General features: G+C 51.7%; 1 protein-coding gene across 2 annotated transcripts in view; it reads left to right on the top strand.

Moving 5' to 3' along the window:
• HCN4 (hyperpolarization activated cyclic nucleotide gated potassium channel 4) overlaps positions 1 to 5,582 on the top strand; it is a 47,952-nt gene extending 42,370 nt beyond the window's left edge. The window contains exons 5-9 of one of the 2 annotated variants that reach the window (XR_008513681.2): positions 940 to 1,086; positions 1,190 to 1,430; positions 2,132 to 2,296; positions 2,435 to 4,053; positions 4,265 to 5,582. Coding sequence is in view for 1 of the 2 variants with exons in the window: in XM_024232616.3 (XP_024088384.1) it covers positions 940 to 1,086; positions 1,190 to 1,430; positions 2,132 to 2,296; positions 2,435 to 3,903 (2,022 nt within the window). In the remaining variant the exon portion in view is untranslated. Of the gene's footprint in view, positions 1 to 939; positions 1,087 to 1,189; positions 1,431 to 2,131; positions 2,297 to 2,434 lie in introns of both variants that reach the window. The other variant, XM_024232616.3, reaches the window with a different exon arrangement.
• The last annotated feature ends 8,197 nt before the right edge of the window (positions 5,583 to 13,779 follow it).

Here is a 13,779-nt window from a genome sequence, read left to right as displayed (position 1 = left end):
CCAGGGTGGCTGGAAGAAGTTTAGGAAACGTCATTTCTCAGCCCTCATTTGCCCGTGGGTGTTTCTGTGCAGCAGTTGTGCGTTCCCACCTCTTTGGAGCACACATAGATGCAAACAGGCTGCCCCATTTCTGATTGCTGCTGGGGTGATAGGGACTTCCTCTACTTCCCATCCAGGAGGAGTCTGTGTTGTTGCCTAATCAATACCTCCCATCTCTTCGTCCTGCTCTTGAGAATCCCACTGTCCACCCACAATCTAGGATGGTGGGAGCAACGTCCACTCCTCTCAGCGAGGGTGGGCAGGATCGTTTCTTATTTGTTTGAGCGCCAGGGTCTGAGGCTCACAAATCTTTTGTACCTGAGCCTCTATTTGAAGGTCCCCTCAAATTAGTCTACCCTGCTTTTCCCTTGCCTGGAGTTGCTCTCAACGAAATGACCCGGGGTCTCAGCTGAGGCCACGTTTGGATTCATAGCATCGAGCAGCCAGGCATCCTTGCTTCTGCCTCTGAGTGTTCTGATCCATCGCAGCCTCGCCTCCTGACTGTGCCAGTTGTCACTGCTGGGAGGAAACAGCTTCTTTCCCCGCAGAGTCGGTGAGGCCTCCCTGTCCCCAGTGTAACATTCCAAGGAAACGTGATCGACCTCCCTGGAGATACAGTTGATGTCCTGTCACTGGGCTTTGGACATTCCCTGCTGCCCTCACCCACCTCCTTAGTATAGAACACAGTGAGGAGCAGATGCTGGTGAGGGCCCCTCCTCCATGCCAAGCAGCTGGGAGCCCAGGCAGTTGTTTTGAGCACAGTCAGGTCATTTCCACACTGTAGACCTCAGATCTCAAGGAACCAAATTTAGCCAGGAAATCCCCCAGGGTGGGTGCCTAGATGTGGTGCCTGCCGAGGTGGTGGGGCTGGCTGCTGACGCTCCCTTCTCCCGGCCTCAGTATAAGCAGGTGGAGCAGTACATGTCCTTCCACAAGCTCCCGCCCGACACCCGGCAGCGCATCCACGACTACTACGAGCACCGCTACCAGGGCAAGATGTTCGATGAGGAGAGCATCCTGGGCGAGCTGAGCGAGCCCCTGCGGGAGGTGAGCTGTGCGGTGGGCCTGGCGGGGAGGGGAGCCAGGCCTTCCTGGCAGCCAGCTCCCCTCACCTCCTCCTTCCCGTGTCCCAATCCACCCCATCCGGCAGGAGATCATCAACTTTAACTGTCGGAAGCTGGTGGCCTCCATGCCACTGTTTGCCAACGCAGACCCCAACTTTGTGACGTCCATGCTGACCAAGCTGCGTTTCGAGGTCTTCCAGCCCGGGGACTACATCATCCGGGAAGGCACCATCGGCAAGAAGATGTACTTCATCCAGCATGGCGTGGTCAGCGTGCTCACCAAGGGCAACAAGGAGACCAAGCTGGCTGACGGCTCCTACTTTGGAGGTGAGGCAGCCCTGGGCCCTGGGGGACACGGCAGCTGCTCCCAGGGGCTGGGCTGGGGAGACACTAAGGGGACAGAGGCAGTGAGCACCCTTCCTGGCCACAGCCTGGAGGGAGGTGTCTGTGAGTCCAGGGTAGGGGTGTCTTAGTCAGTCTGGGCTCTTATAACAAAAGTGCTGCAGACTGGGTGGCTTGTAAACCGCAGGAATGTATGTGTCATGGTTCTGGAGGCTGGCCATCTGAGCTGAGGGGGCCAGCATGGTCGGGGCTGGTGAGGGCCCTCTTCTGGGCTGCACTGCTGACTTCTCGCTGTGTCCTCACGTGGCAGAAGGAGGATGAGCCAGCTCCCCGGCCTCCTCCTCAAAGGGCACTAATTCCATCCACGAGGGCTCCACCCTCGTGATCTAATCACCTCCCTAGGCCCCACCTCCAAATACCATCATGCTGGGATTAGGGGTTCAACATATAAATTTTGGGGGAACACGTTCAGTCCAGAGCAGAGGGTATGTCCCAAAGATGAGAAAGACTGTCCAGCCCCCATTTGGTGGGGAAGAGGCATCCAGTGTGGCCACAGTCTGGGGGCAGGGCCTTGTGAGCCTGCCAAGGCTTCTGTGCCAGGCAGTCAGGGCCAAGGTCAGGGTGGGCAGTCCCTATGGCCTGGGTGGGCTGTGCATGCCTCACCCTGAGTCCGGATGCTCTGGCAGAGATCTGCCTGCTGACCCGGGGCCGGCGCACAGCCAGCGTGAGGGCCGACACCTACTGCCGCCTCTACTCGCTGAGCGTGGACAACTTCAATGAGGTGCTGGAGGAGTACCCCATGATGCGAAGGGCCTTCGAGACCGTGGCGCTGGACCGCCTGGACCGCATCGGTGAGGGGGAGGGGCCACAGGCGGGGCAGGTAGGGGGTGTGGGGGGAGGAGGACAGGGCTCCTCTATGCCTAAGCCAGGTCTGCACCTGATCCCTTCCCCGCTGTGCCCTGAGTGCCTGCTCTTGTTTGGTGGCCCAGGCAAGAAGAACTCCATCCTCCTCCACAAAGTCCAGCACGACCTCAACTCCGGCGTCTTCAACTACCAGGAGAATGAGATCATCCAGCAGATTGTGCAGCATGACCGGGAGATGGCCCACTGCGCGCACCGCGTCCAGGCTGCTGCCTCTGCCACCCCAACCCCCACACCCGTCATCTGGACCCCGCTGATCCAGGCACCACTGCAGGCTGCCGCTGCCACCACTTCTGTGGCCATAGCTCTCACCCACCACCCTCGCCTGCCTGCTGCCATCTTCCGCCCTCCCCCAGGATCTGGGCTGGGCAACCTCGGTGCCGGGCAGACGCCAAGGCACCTGAAACGGCTGCAGTCCCTGATCCCTTCTGCGCTGGGCTCCGCCTCGCCCGCCAGCAGCCCGTCCCAGGTGGACACGCCGTCTTCATCCTCCTTCCACATCCAACAGCTGGCTGGATTCTCTGCCCCCGCCGGACTGAGCCCACTCCTGCCCTCATCCAGCTCCTCCCCACCTCCCGGGGCCTGTGGCTCCCCCTCGGCTCCCACACCATCAGCTGGCGCAGCCGCCACCACCATAGCCGGGTTTGGCCACTTCCACAAGGCGCTGGGTGGCTCCCTGTCCTCCTCCGACTCTCCCCTGCTCACCCCACTGCAGCCAGGCGCCCGCTCCCCGCAGGCTGCCCAGCCACCTCCCGTGCCACCTGGGGCCCGGGGAGGCCTGGGACTCCCGGAGCACTTCCTGCCACCCCCACCCTCATCCAGATCCCCGTCATCTAGCCCTGGGCAGCTGGGCCAGCCTCCCGGGGAGTTGTCCCTAGGTCTGGCCACTGGCCCACTGAGCACGCCAGAGACACCCCCACGGCAGCCTGAGCCGCCATCCCTTGTGGCAGGGGCCTCTGGGGGGGCTTCCCCTGTAGGCTTTACTCCCCGAGGAGGTCTTAGCCCCCCTGGCCACAGCCCAGGCCCCCCAAGAACCTTCCCGAGTGCCCCACCCCGGGCCTCTGGCTCCCACGGATCCTTGCTCCTGCCACCTGCATCCAGCCCCCCACCGCCCCAGGTCCCCCAGCGCCGGGGCACGCCCCCCCTCACCCCCGGCCGCCTCACCCAGGACCTCAAGCTCATCTCCGCGTCTCAGCCAGCCCTGCCTCAGGACGGGGCCCAGACTCTCCGCAGAGCCTCCCCGCACTCCTCAGGGGAGTCCGTGGCTGCCTTCCCGCTCTTCCCCAGGGCTGGGGGTGGCAGCGGGGGCAGTGGGAGCAGCGGGGGCCTCGGTCCCCCTGGGAGGCCCTATGGTGCCATCCCTGGCCAGCACGTCACTCTGCCTCGGAAGACATCCTCAGGTTCTTTGCCACCCCCTCTGTCTTTGTTTGGGGCAAGAGCCACCTCTTCTGGGGGGCCCCCTCTGACTGCTGGACCCCAGAGGGAACCTGGGGCCAGGCCTGAGCCAGTGCGCTCCAAACTGCCGTCCAATCTATGAGCTGGGCCCTTCCTTCCCTCTTCTTTCTTCTTTTCTCTCCCTTCTTCTTCCTTCAGGTTTAACTGTGATTAGGAGATATACCAATAACAGTAATAATTATTTAAAAAACCACACGCACCAGAAAAACAAAAGACAGCAGAAAATAACCAGGTATTCTTAGAGCTATAGATTTTTGGTGACTTGCTTTTATAGACTATTTTAATACTCAGCACTAGAGGGAGGGAGGGGGAGGGAGTAGGGAGCAGGCAGGTCCCAAATGCAAAAGCCAGAGAAAGGCAGATGGGGTCTTCGGGGCTGGGCAGGGGTGGGGGTGGCCAGTGTTGGCGGTTCTTAGAGCAGATGTGTCATTGTGTTCATTTAGAGAAACAGCTGCCATCAGCCCCTTAGCTGTAACGTGGAGCTCCACTCTGCCCCCAGAAAGGGGCTGCCCTGGGGTGTGCCCTGGGGAGCCTCAGATGCCTGCAACCTTTGGGAGAAAAGGGCCAGGGCCCTGAGGGCCTAGCATTTTTTCTACTGTAAACGTAGCAAGATCTGTATATGAATATGTATATGTATATGTATGTAAGATGTGTATATGTATAGCTATGTAGCGCTCTGTAGAGCCATGTAGATAGCCACTCACATGTGCGCACACGTGTGCGGTCTAGTTTAATCCCATGTTGCCAGGATGCCCAGGTCACCTGACACCCAGCAACCCACCTTGCCCACAGGCTGTGCACTGCATGGTCTAGGGACGTTCTCTCTCCAGTCCTCAGGGAAGAGGACCCCAGGACTTCGCAGCAGGCCCCCTTTCTCCCCATCTCTGGTCTCAAATCCAGTCCCAGCCTGACCTCTCACCACACGGAAGTGGAAGACTCTCCTTTCCTAGGGCCTCAAGCACACCCCGCCACCTCTGGGGCCGTCAGTTTGCCCATCTGTACAGTGGGAGGTGAGGGGAACTTCTGCTTATTGAGTCTGCTCTGTGACAAGCACTGGTTTCGCACTTTACACACATTAACTCCTTCAGTTTCACAAAGACCTTGGGGTGGATACTTTGATTCTCCCCATTTAGCAGATGAAGAAACAGTTTTGGGTAATTTTTCCAGAATCATGTAACTAGGAGTGGCAGAGTGGGGACTGATTTGAGGTTCAAATCCACGCCTGCTTGAGGCCCAAGTCTGTGTTCCTTCCATCAGAAAACTGTGTTGAGGTGGGCTGAGGTAGATGGTCCCCAAGCATGGTGCAGAAGGAAGACACCAGATTTTGGCAGCAATCAGGCCTGGGTTTGAATCCCAGCCCTGCCACTTCTTAGCTGTATGATCTTGGGCAAGTTATCTGACCTTTCTGTCACCTCATTTGTAAAATGGGAATAATTATGGTACCGCCTCACAAGGACCTATGAGGACCAGATGAGAAAAATCTATATGTGAAATGCCCAGCCCAGCGCCTGGCACATACCATGGTAGGTGCTCAATAAATCACATTTCTTCTGCCCCTCATATGCCCAGCCTATTGCTCCAGCAAACTATGTGAGAGCCTAGGGAGCTTTGGCTGAGGGCTCCAAGACTTAAAATCTCAGGACTCAGGAGGTGGCTGGGCCTCCCTAAGGGCCCAAGGAAGGTGTGTGGTCAGAGGTGGGTGGGAGCCAGGCCTTGAGAAGTGGGAAGACTTCAACAGGGAGAGCGGGAGGGAATGGTGGGTGGGATGGAGTGTATAGCGGGGAGATTCCTGAGGTGGATGTGGAGTGGTGGATCAGGGCTTTGGGAGGGGATCCCCAGGCTGAGGGGTCAGAGGGATGGCCTTGGGTGATAGGCTAAGGGATTGACTGGGCTTGGTCCTGGCAACTAGGAGCCATAAGCAGGTTCCAGATTGCGGGAACGAGAAAGCAGCTCAGATGCCTTTGGAGGCACCATCCTCCCTTCTCCCAGATGGGATCCTGCCAGAGTCAAGGTCAGGGGTCTGCCCCTGCCTATAGGGCCAGAGCAGGTATGGCTGCAATCCCCAAATAATGAGAAGGGCTGGTCCCACATTATCCGTCCAGAACCTTCCATGCTCCAAGCCAGAATGTTGGCAAGATCGGGTTTTGCCTTGAGCTATCCTGGGATGTGAGACAAACCGATTTCTCCATAGATGGGCTGCAGGGAGTGGGAGAAGGTACTCCAGGAGAGAAGTGGGTGAAGGTTCCTGGGATCTTAGGTAAAGACTAGACGCCGCCTAGTACTGGCCTCTACTGTGCTGGCTCAGGAGTTCTGAGAACTGGAAGGACTTAGCCTCAACCTGAGTTCTGCACACACCCCTTCCCCTTAAGGAAGGCAGCTCTGAGAGGCAGCAGGACTTGATCCAAACCCACAGTCTTGTCCTGGAGGCAGCAGGGGTGAAGGTGGAGGGTCCAGGGCCATGCGGAGCCCCCTTGCCATCAGAGCCTGGCCTAACCACCCTCTTCTCTACTTACACACACGTGCATTTTGTAATAGCTCTGACCCAACCTGGCCACTCTGCAGATACTGGGACAGACAGCTGCAGGCAATGGGCCCTCCCACACCCAGTCACCTACAAGGAATTTTCAAATCCACTTTTAAAACAGAAACCGGTAAATGCGCCGTATTGTATATTTTATTTAAATAAAAAAAATTCCAGCAGATGCTACCTTCTTCTAGGGGCCAGGGATAGGGGTTGGGGGTGAGGTCATTGGGAAATCCTGGAGTCTTGGGAACTCGGGTGTGGAAGGCAGGGGACATGGCCCAGAGGGCACATGTGGGCACCTGTGTATGTGCGAACCTGTGCCTGTAAGAGCATGGAGCTGTGTTCTGTGCATAGAGGTGTGCACGGGGGATGTGCAAGGTGTGGCTATGGACACAGGTGTGCACGTGCTTATGGACTGGTGAGAATCATTGAGGAGGAGGGTGAGACCGAGTGGGCATATGTGCTTTGCTAGTGGAGGGGAGAAACGCAGGAGTGGGGGAGGTGTGAGACCCTTCCCACTCCCCACTGCCAGGGCTGGCTGAGGAGGAGGGTGGTGAATGTGCACCTGGGCTCCATCCAGCTAGATACTGAAGAGGGGGATGCCGCCTTAGGTAAGCTCTCAGAAGTGGGAGGGTGGCTGGAGACACAAGGTGACTGGGCAAGGGGGAGGGCATCAGAGGGTGGCCGAGGGGTGGGGGCACAGCGCTGGGCTCCTGTGTGGGTTGGTGGGGGCCTGAGGGCAGAGGCAGCATCTGGGGCTTCTGGAAGGAGGCAGGGCACGGACTCCCCACTGCTGTGCCTGTTCGGGGCTAGGCCTGGTCCCCGGGTGGCCCCCTTCTCCACCCCTGTCTCCAGAGGGTTCCTCCAGGCCCTGGGACTTCACGGGGTCGGACAGAGGCCCCCTCCTGGGGCGGCGACGGGCGACTGGAAAAACCAAGTCCCCGCGGCTCCCACCGGTATAGGGAGTGCCGTGTCTCCCGCCCTAGGAGGGGAAAGTCCTCGGAAAAGGGCAGGAAACCCAGCCGTTCCCCATCACCGCTTGCCAGGGGATGCTGTTTCCATGGCAACTGGCCGGGGAGTCCCGTTGCTAAGGAGGCGGCTCAGCGGGCCTCGGCGTCCCCATGACAACTGCCCCCTGCGGCCAGGCGTTGGTGCTTCCTTGGGGACCCCAGGGGCGGCAGAGGCAGGGCGCGGCCTTGGGCTGCGATCACCTCCCCCGCGTCTGAATGGCTCAGGCCTGGCCTCTGGGGCTGTGGGGAAGCAGTGGGGGACAGGCCCCGCTGAGAGGGAGCCTGCGCGGGTGGGACATTCGCTGTGGGGCCCTCAGTCACTGTCTCCTCTGTTCCCTGATGCGGGAAGGACACCTAGTAAGTACCTCCTGTGCGCTAGGCCCTGGGTCTTTCCTCTGCTGTCATCTGCCCAACCACCCCGGAGGTCAGAATTTCCCTGTTACAGTGAGCCAAGGAAAGGGGCTCAGAGAGGTAGGAATTTGCCAGCCCCGTCAGCTAGAAGAAAGGAGTGGGGCTGCACACCCAGGTGCCGGGGACTCAATCTGGTCTCTTCCCACTAGAGCCTTAGCAAGGGCTGGCGGTAGCAGCTGTCTGTCCCTGGTGCAGGCAACAAAGGGTGCGTTAACTGTAGAGAATTTTAAAAAGACGGTAAAAGTGACTAAATGTCAGTTTGCTTCCTCTGATCACCATGTACCAGCAATTCAGACAGTGTCAGTGATAGAATGCTTCCAGCACAGGGGCAGACAGCTCCTCCACCCCCACCACGAGCACCCTATGCGTCAGCCCCAAGGGACACCTGCTGTGCTCGTGCTGCTGGCGCTGTGGGAAGGCCTGAAGGCACTTTTTCTCCCTAGTGGGGCTAAACCAGACTGGGATTTTAAAGAGACAATTGAAAGAGATGCATAAGATCCCTACCTGGACTCCACGTCTCTTCCCAGCTGCTACTCCTCACTCTTCCCACTGGAGAGCTGTGTCCCCTCCCTGTCCTCATTTCCTCCTCCACCGCATGGCTCTGACAATTTCTGATGAATTCACCTGCCCACATTGTGAAATCCAGGGCCTCCTTCCCAGCCGGTGTCCTGCTCTCCTCTTAGCAGGGTGTGACCTCCTCCACCAGGCCCTCCTCAGTGTCACTGCTTCACCTTTCTCAAGCTCAGCCTCAGCTTGAAGGGCTCTTTCTCCCAAAAGGTTGGTGCTCCCTGGGCTTCTGGCCTTGGCCCCGGTCTTCTCACTCCAGATGCACTTCCTGGGGTTAACCTCACCCAGGCCTGTGGCTTCCCCAGCCTGGAAGCAAAAGTTTCCCAGAGTTCCCCTACCCTAATTCAGGCCCTCGCGTGCCCTAAGCCTCAGCCTGGGCTGCTGCTCCAGGGTCCCTCATTCTCTTCTGACCGACCACGGCCCTTTAATTCTTTCTTGGGTTTGCAGCTTCCAGTGCACTACAAAGCATGCCTTCTCCTCCACCTGCCCCCCTTGTTGATTTTGCTCTTTAATTTTCTTTCTCTTGAGGGTGGAACATTTCGTACATACTGAAGAGATACATTATGTAAATCAGATATAAAAAATAATATCAACAGCCATGTACCAATCACTCAGTTTAAGGAATGGAACATAACGAATGGAGCATAAGGAATACCTTTGAAGGCATCTATGCTGTTGCCCAAGTGTGTCCCTCTCCCTCCCTCCAAGGAAAACCTCTCACCTGAATTTTATCATTACTTTTCATGATACTCTTTCTATAGAAATAAATGACTCTAAAGAATGTATTCAGTTGCACACCAAGGTGGGGAGTGGAGATTGGAAGTAGGTGCCTTTGTGGCAAGAATTTTTATCAATAATATTGTCCAGAATTGCTGATGTATGGTGACAATAAAAATCAGATTTTGGTCAGTTTTATTATTGTTTTCTTTACAAACAATGGGCCTTTTTATTACCTGCATTAGGGGTGGGCCATACCCACCATCTTCATACACCACTGAATGTATTTGTAATTTTAAAACTTTGCATAAATGGTATGCTGCATGCATTCTTTAATAATTTGGGTTTTTTTCATTCAATACTGTAATTTTGAGATCCTGTTGATGTATGGATAGTTCGTTTTCATTGCTGTATAGCATTCCAGTATATGAATAGTCCACCATTTACATATGTGTTCTTCCGAACATAGACATTTCAGTCAATTTTCATTCTTGTGATTAACAGGACTGCTGCTACAAACGCTCTTGTTTGTGGCTCCTGAAAAAGATGGTGAGAGGATCTCTAGGCTCTATATCTAGGAGTGGAATAACTGACTCACAGAGTAAATTAATCTTCACTTTACAAGATAATGCCAAGCTGTTTTAGGTAGTTCTAACAATTTCCACTCCCACCTGCAGAGTATGAGAATTGCTCTTGCTTCATATTCTTGCCAATAATTGGAATCATCAGGCTTTCTTATTTTTCCCAATCTAGTCATATCTACTTGTGTTTTAATGTGCAAATCCCCCATTACCAGTAAGTTTGGATGCTTGTATATTCATTTGCTGTTTGTGTTTCCTTTTCTGAGAAATATTTATTCAGATATTTTGACCAATTTTCTGTTGTCTTTTTATTGGTTTGTTGGAATTTTACACATCTTTTTGAAAAACTAAATCCTTTGTCCACTATATTTATTGCAAATATCTGTTTATGGTTTGTATTTTCGCTTTTTTTGGAGGGGCATTCCTTGATAAACAGAAGCTTTACACTTTAATGAAGTCAATTTTGGATATATGTATATATGTATATATATATACATATTTAATGTCTAGTACTTCCTTAGTGCCTTTTTTGCTTAAGAAACTTATCTTACCCTGATGTTGTAAAGACATGTTCTATATTCTTTCTATAACTGAAGTTTTGCTTTTCACATTTAAGTCCTTACTCTACTTGACTTTAGTGTGGTGTGAAGGCGTAGTTCAATTTCTTTTTTGCCGCATATGGATAACCAATTTTTCCTACATTGTTTCTTGAATGAGGCTTGATTAATATGCAATACAAGTCACGTCTCAATCATATCTGGGTCTGTGTCGAGCCTCTCTATTCTGTACTATTAGCTTATTTGTCTATACCCATTCAAACAGTCAATTGTCTTAGTTACACTAGCTTTATAAAGTATGTTGATATAGAGTAGAGTAAGTCCCCCACCTTCTTCTTCTTTTTCTTCTTTTTTTTTTTTTTAGATGGAATCTTGCTCTTGTCACCCAGGCTGGAGTGCAATGGTGTGATCTCGGCTCACTGCAACCTCTGCCTCCCAGCTTTAAGTGATTCTCCTACCTCAGCCTCCTGAGTAGCTGGGACTACAGGCACCCACCACCACGCCTGGCTAATTTTTTTCTATTTTTAGTAGAGACCGGGTTTCACCATGTTGGCCAGGCTGGTCTCAAGCTCCTGATGTCGGGTGATCCACCTGCCTCGGCCTCCAAAAGTGCAGGGATTACAGGCATGAGCCACCGCGCCCGGCCCCCCAGCTTTTTCTTAAGGAATGTCTTGGCTACTCCAGTCTCTTTGCACTACATAGACATTTTAGAATCTGTTGAGGTACATGAAGAGTCCAGTGGGCTTCTGATTGAAATTACATTGACATTGTTGCGGAAATGTGTATTCCCATGGATGAACAGGGTATAACTTCCCACATTTGGGTCTTCTTTAATGTCTTTGGTATTAATGAGTACAAACAGCCCCAACAGAAAAAGCCACAAATTTCCAGGTTTAAGACAATAAAGGTTTATTCCAGCTCAGGTAAAGTCCTGTGCAGCCCAGGCAGCATTTTCCTCACTGATACCAACTTGAACTGAACCCCCATTCTCCAAGATCATTGTGGGAGAAGAAGAGACAACTAGACGAGATTCCTGCATCTGAACTACGTCTCTCAGCAGTGAACACCACTTGCTCTTATATTCCATTGTCACAAGGCCACAGTGTAATTGCAGAGGAGGCTGTGCTGTGTGGGAGATCACCTGCAATCTTTGCTGGGTATTAACTGTCCCTGCCAATTCTTTCAACACAGTCTTATCATTTTCTTCATGAAGGTTTTTACATTTCATTACATTAATTCCTAGTACCTTATATTTTTGTTGCTAGTGATAATTCTATTTTCTTTCTTTTCTTTTTTTTTTTTTTTTAGATGGAGTCTCACTCTGTTGCCCAGGCTGGAGTACAGTGGCATGATCTCGGCTCACTGCAACCTCCGCCTCCTGGGTTCCAGCGATTCTCCTGTCTCAGCCTCCTGAGTAGGTGGGACTACAGGTGTGTGCCACCACGCCGAGCTAATTTTTGCATTTTTTAGTAGAGACGGGGTTTCACCATATTGGCCAGGTGACCACTCCTGACCTAGTGATCCACCCGCCTCAGCCTCCCAAAGTGCTGGGACTACAGGCTGAGCCACTGAGCTTGGCCTCTATTTTCTTTATTGAGGTATAACTCATATGTATCAAATTCAGCAATTTTAAGTGCACAGCTCAATGAGTTTTGACAGACAGTACTACAACCACCTAAACAAGTAAGTCATAGATTCTTTCCATCACTCCCCAGGTTCCTGCATGGCTCTTTGCTGTCAATCCCCTCCTCCCACTCCTGAACCCTGCCAGTCACTAAAGTTTTGACTTTTCTAGAATTTCATATCAGTATCATCATAAAGCATATGGTCTGTGTCTGATTTCTCTCCTTTAGCCTAATGTTTCTGATGGCTATGCCATAATTTGTTTATTCACTCACCCATTCATGAACATGGAATTGTTTCCAGTTTTGGGCTATTAAGAATAAAGCTCCTATGAACATTTATGTTCAATTCTTTATCTGGGTGTGGATTTTCTTTTTAGGTAATTATTTAAATTGACAAAGAAAAATTGTGTAAATTTATCATGTACCACGTTTTGAAATATGTATACATTGTGGAATGACTATGTTGAAATAATTAAGCTGACATATTTATCACATTACTTCACATACTTTCCATTTTTTGTGGTGAGGACACTTAAAATCTACTTCTGTCATTTTCAAGATGGATGTAGATTTTTGTTTATCTTACTACTCAAGGAATGGCATTGCTGGGCTATTTTATATATATATATATATATTCCTTTTTTTTCTGTTTCTTTGAGATGGAGTCTCACTCTGTTGCTCAGGCTGGAGTGCAGTGCCTCGATCTCGGCTCACTGCAGCCTTTATTTTTAGTAGAGACAGGGTTTTGCTATGTTGGCCAGGCTGGTCTCGAACCCTTGTGATCCACTTGCCTCAGCCTCCCAAAGTGCTGAAATTACAGGAGTGAGCCACTATGCCTGGCCCGATAAATATATTTTTAACTTTATAAGAAACTTCACAAGATTCTTTTCCAAAGTTGGAATACTCTTTTGCATTTCTCCCGGCAAGCATATGAAAGTTTCGGTTACTTCATATTCATGCAACACTTGATGTTGTCAGTCTTGATTTTTTACCATTCAAGAGAGTGTATAATATTAACTCCTGGATTTAATTTGCATTTCCATAATGACTAAAGATACCGAGCATCTTTTCAGGTGTTTACTTGCTATCTGTATATGTTCTTTGGTAAAGTGACTGTTTGAATATTTACTCATTTGTTTTTGCTGAGTCATTTTATTGAATTGTAAGTAATATATTCAGGATATAAGTCCTTTATAAGATATAAGTTTTGCGATTATCATCTCCTAGTTTTTGGCTTGCCTTTTCAGTTTTGTTTTGTTTTTTTTTTTGAGACAGAGTCTCGCTTCGTTGCCCAGGCTGGAGTGCAGTGGCGCCATCTCGGCTCACTGCAAGCTCCGTCTCCCGGGTTCATTCCATTCCCTGGCCTCAGCCTCCTGAGTAGTAGCTGGGACTACAGGTGCCTGCCACCACACCTGGCTAATTTTTTTGTATTTTTAGTAGAGACAGGGTTTCACCGTGTTAGCCAGGATGGTCTTGATCTCTTGACCTCGTGATCCGCCTGCTCAGCCTCCCAAAGTGCTGATATTACAGGCGTGAGCCACCGCGCCCAGCCTGACTTTTCACTTTTTAACCATGACTTTAAGAGAGTAAACATTTTTAATTTTGATGATATCCAACTTACCAAATTTTTCTTTCATGATTCATGCTTTTTGACAAGGGAATTAAAATGGTACGCTAGAAAATATCTACTTAACAAAAAGAAGGCAGTAATAGAGTAATAGAGTGACAAAAAAGACACAAGACATGGCCGGGCGTGGTGGCTCATGCCTGTAATCCCAGCTCTTTGGGAGGCGGGTGGATCACCTGAGGTCAGGAGTTCATGACCAGCCTGGCCAACATGGTGAAAACCTGTCTCTACTAAAAATACAAAAATTAGCTGAGATCACGCCACTGCACTCCAGCCTGGGTGACAGAGTGAGACTGCATCTCAAAACAAACAAACAAACAAACAAAAGACACAAGACAT

This window comes from Pongo abelii, chromosome 16, assembly GCF_028885655.2.
Source record: "Pongo abelii isolate AG06213 chromosome 16, NHGRI_mPonAbe1-v2.0_pri, whole genome shotgun sequence".
In the NCBI taxonomy this organism is placed as follows: domain Eukaryota; kingdom Metazoa; phylum Chordata; class Mammalia; order Primates; family Hominidae; genus Pongo; species Pongo abelii.
This window is presented reverse-complemented; position numbering and strand designations above follow the sequence as displayed.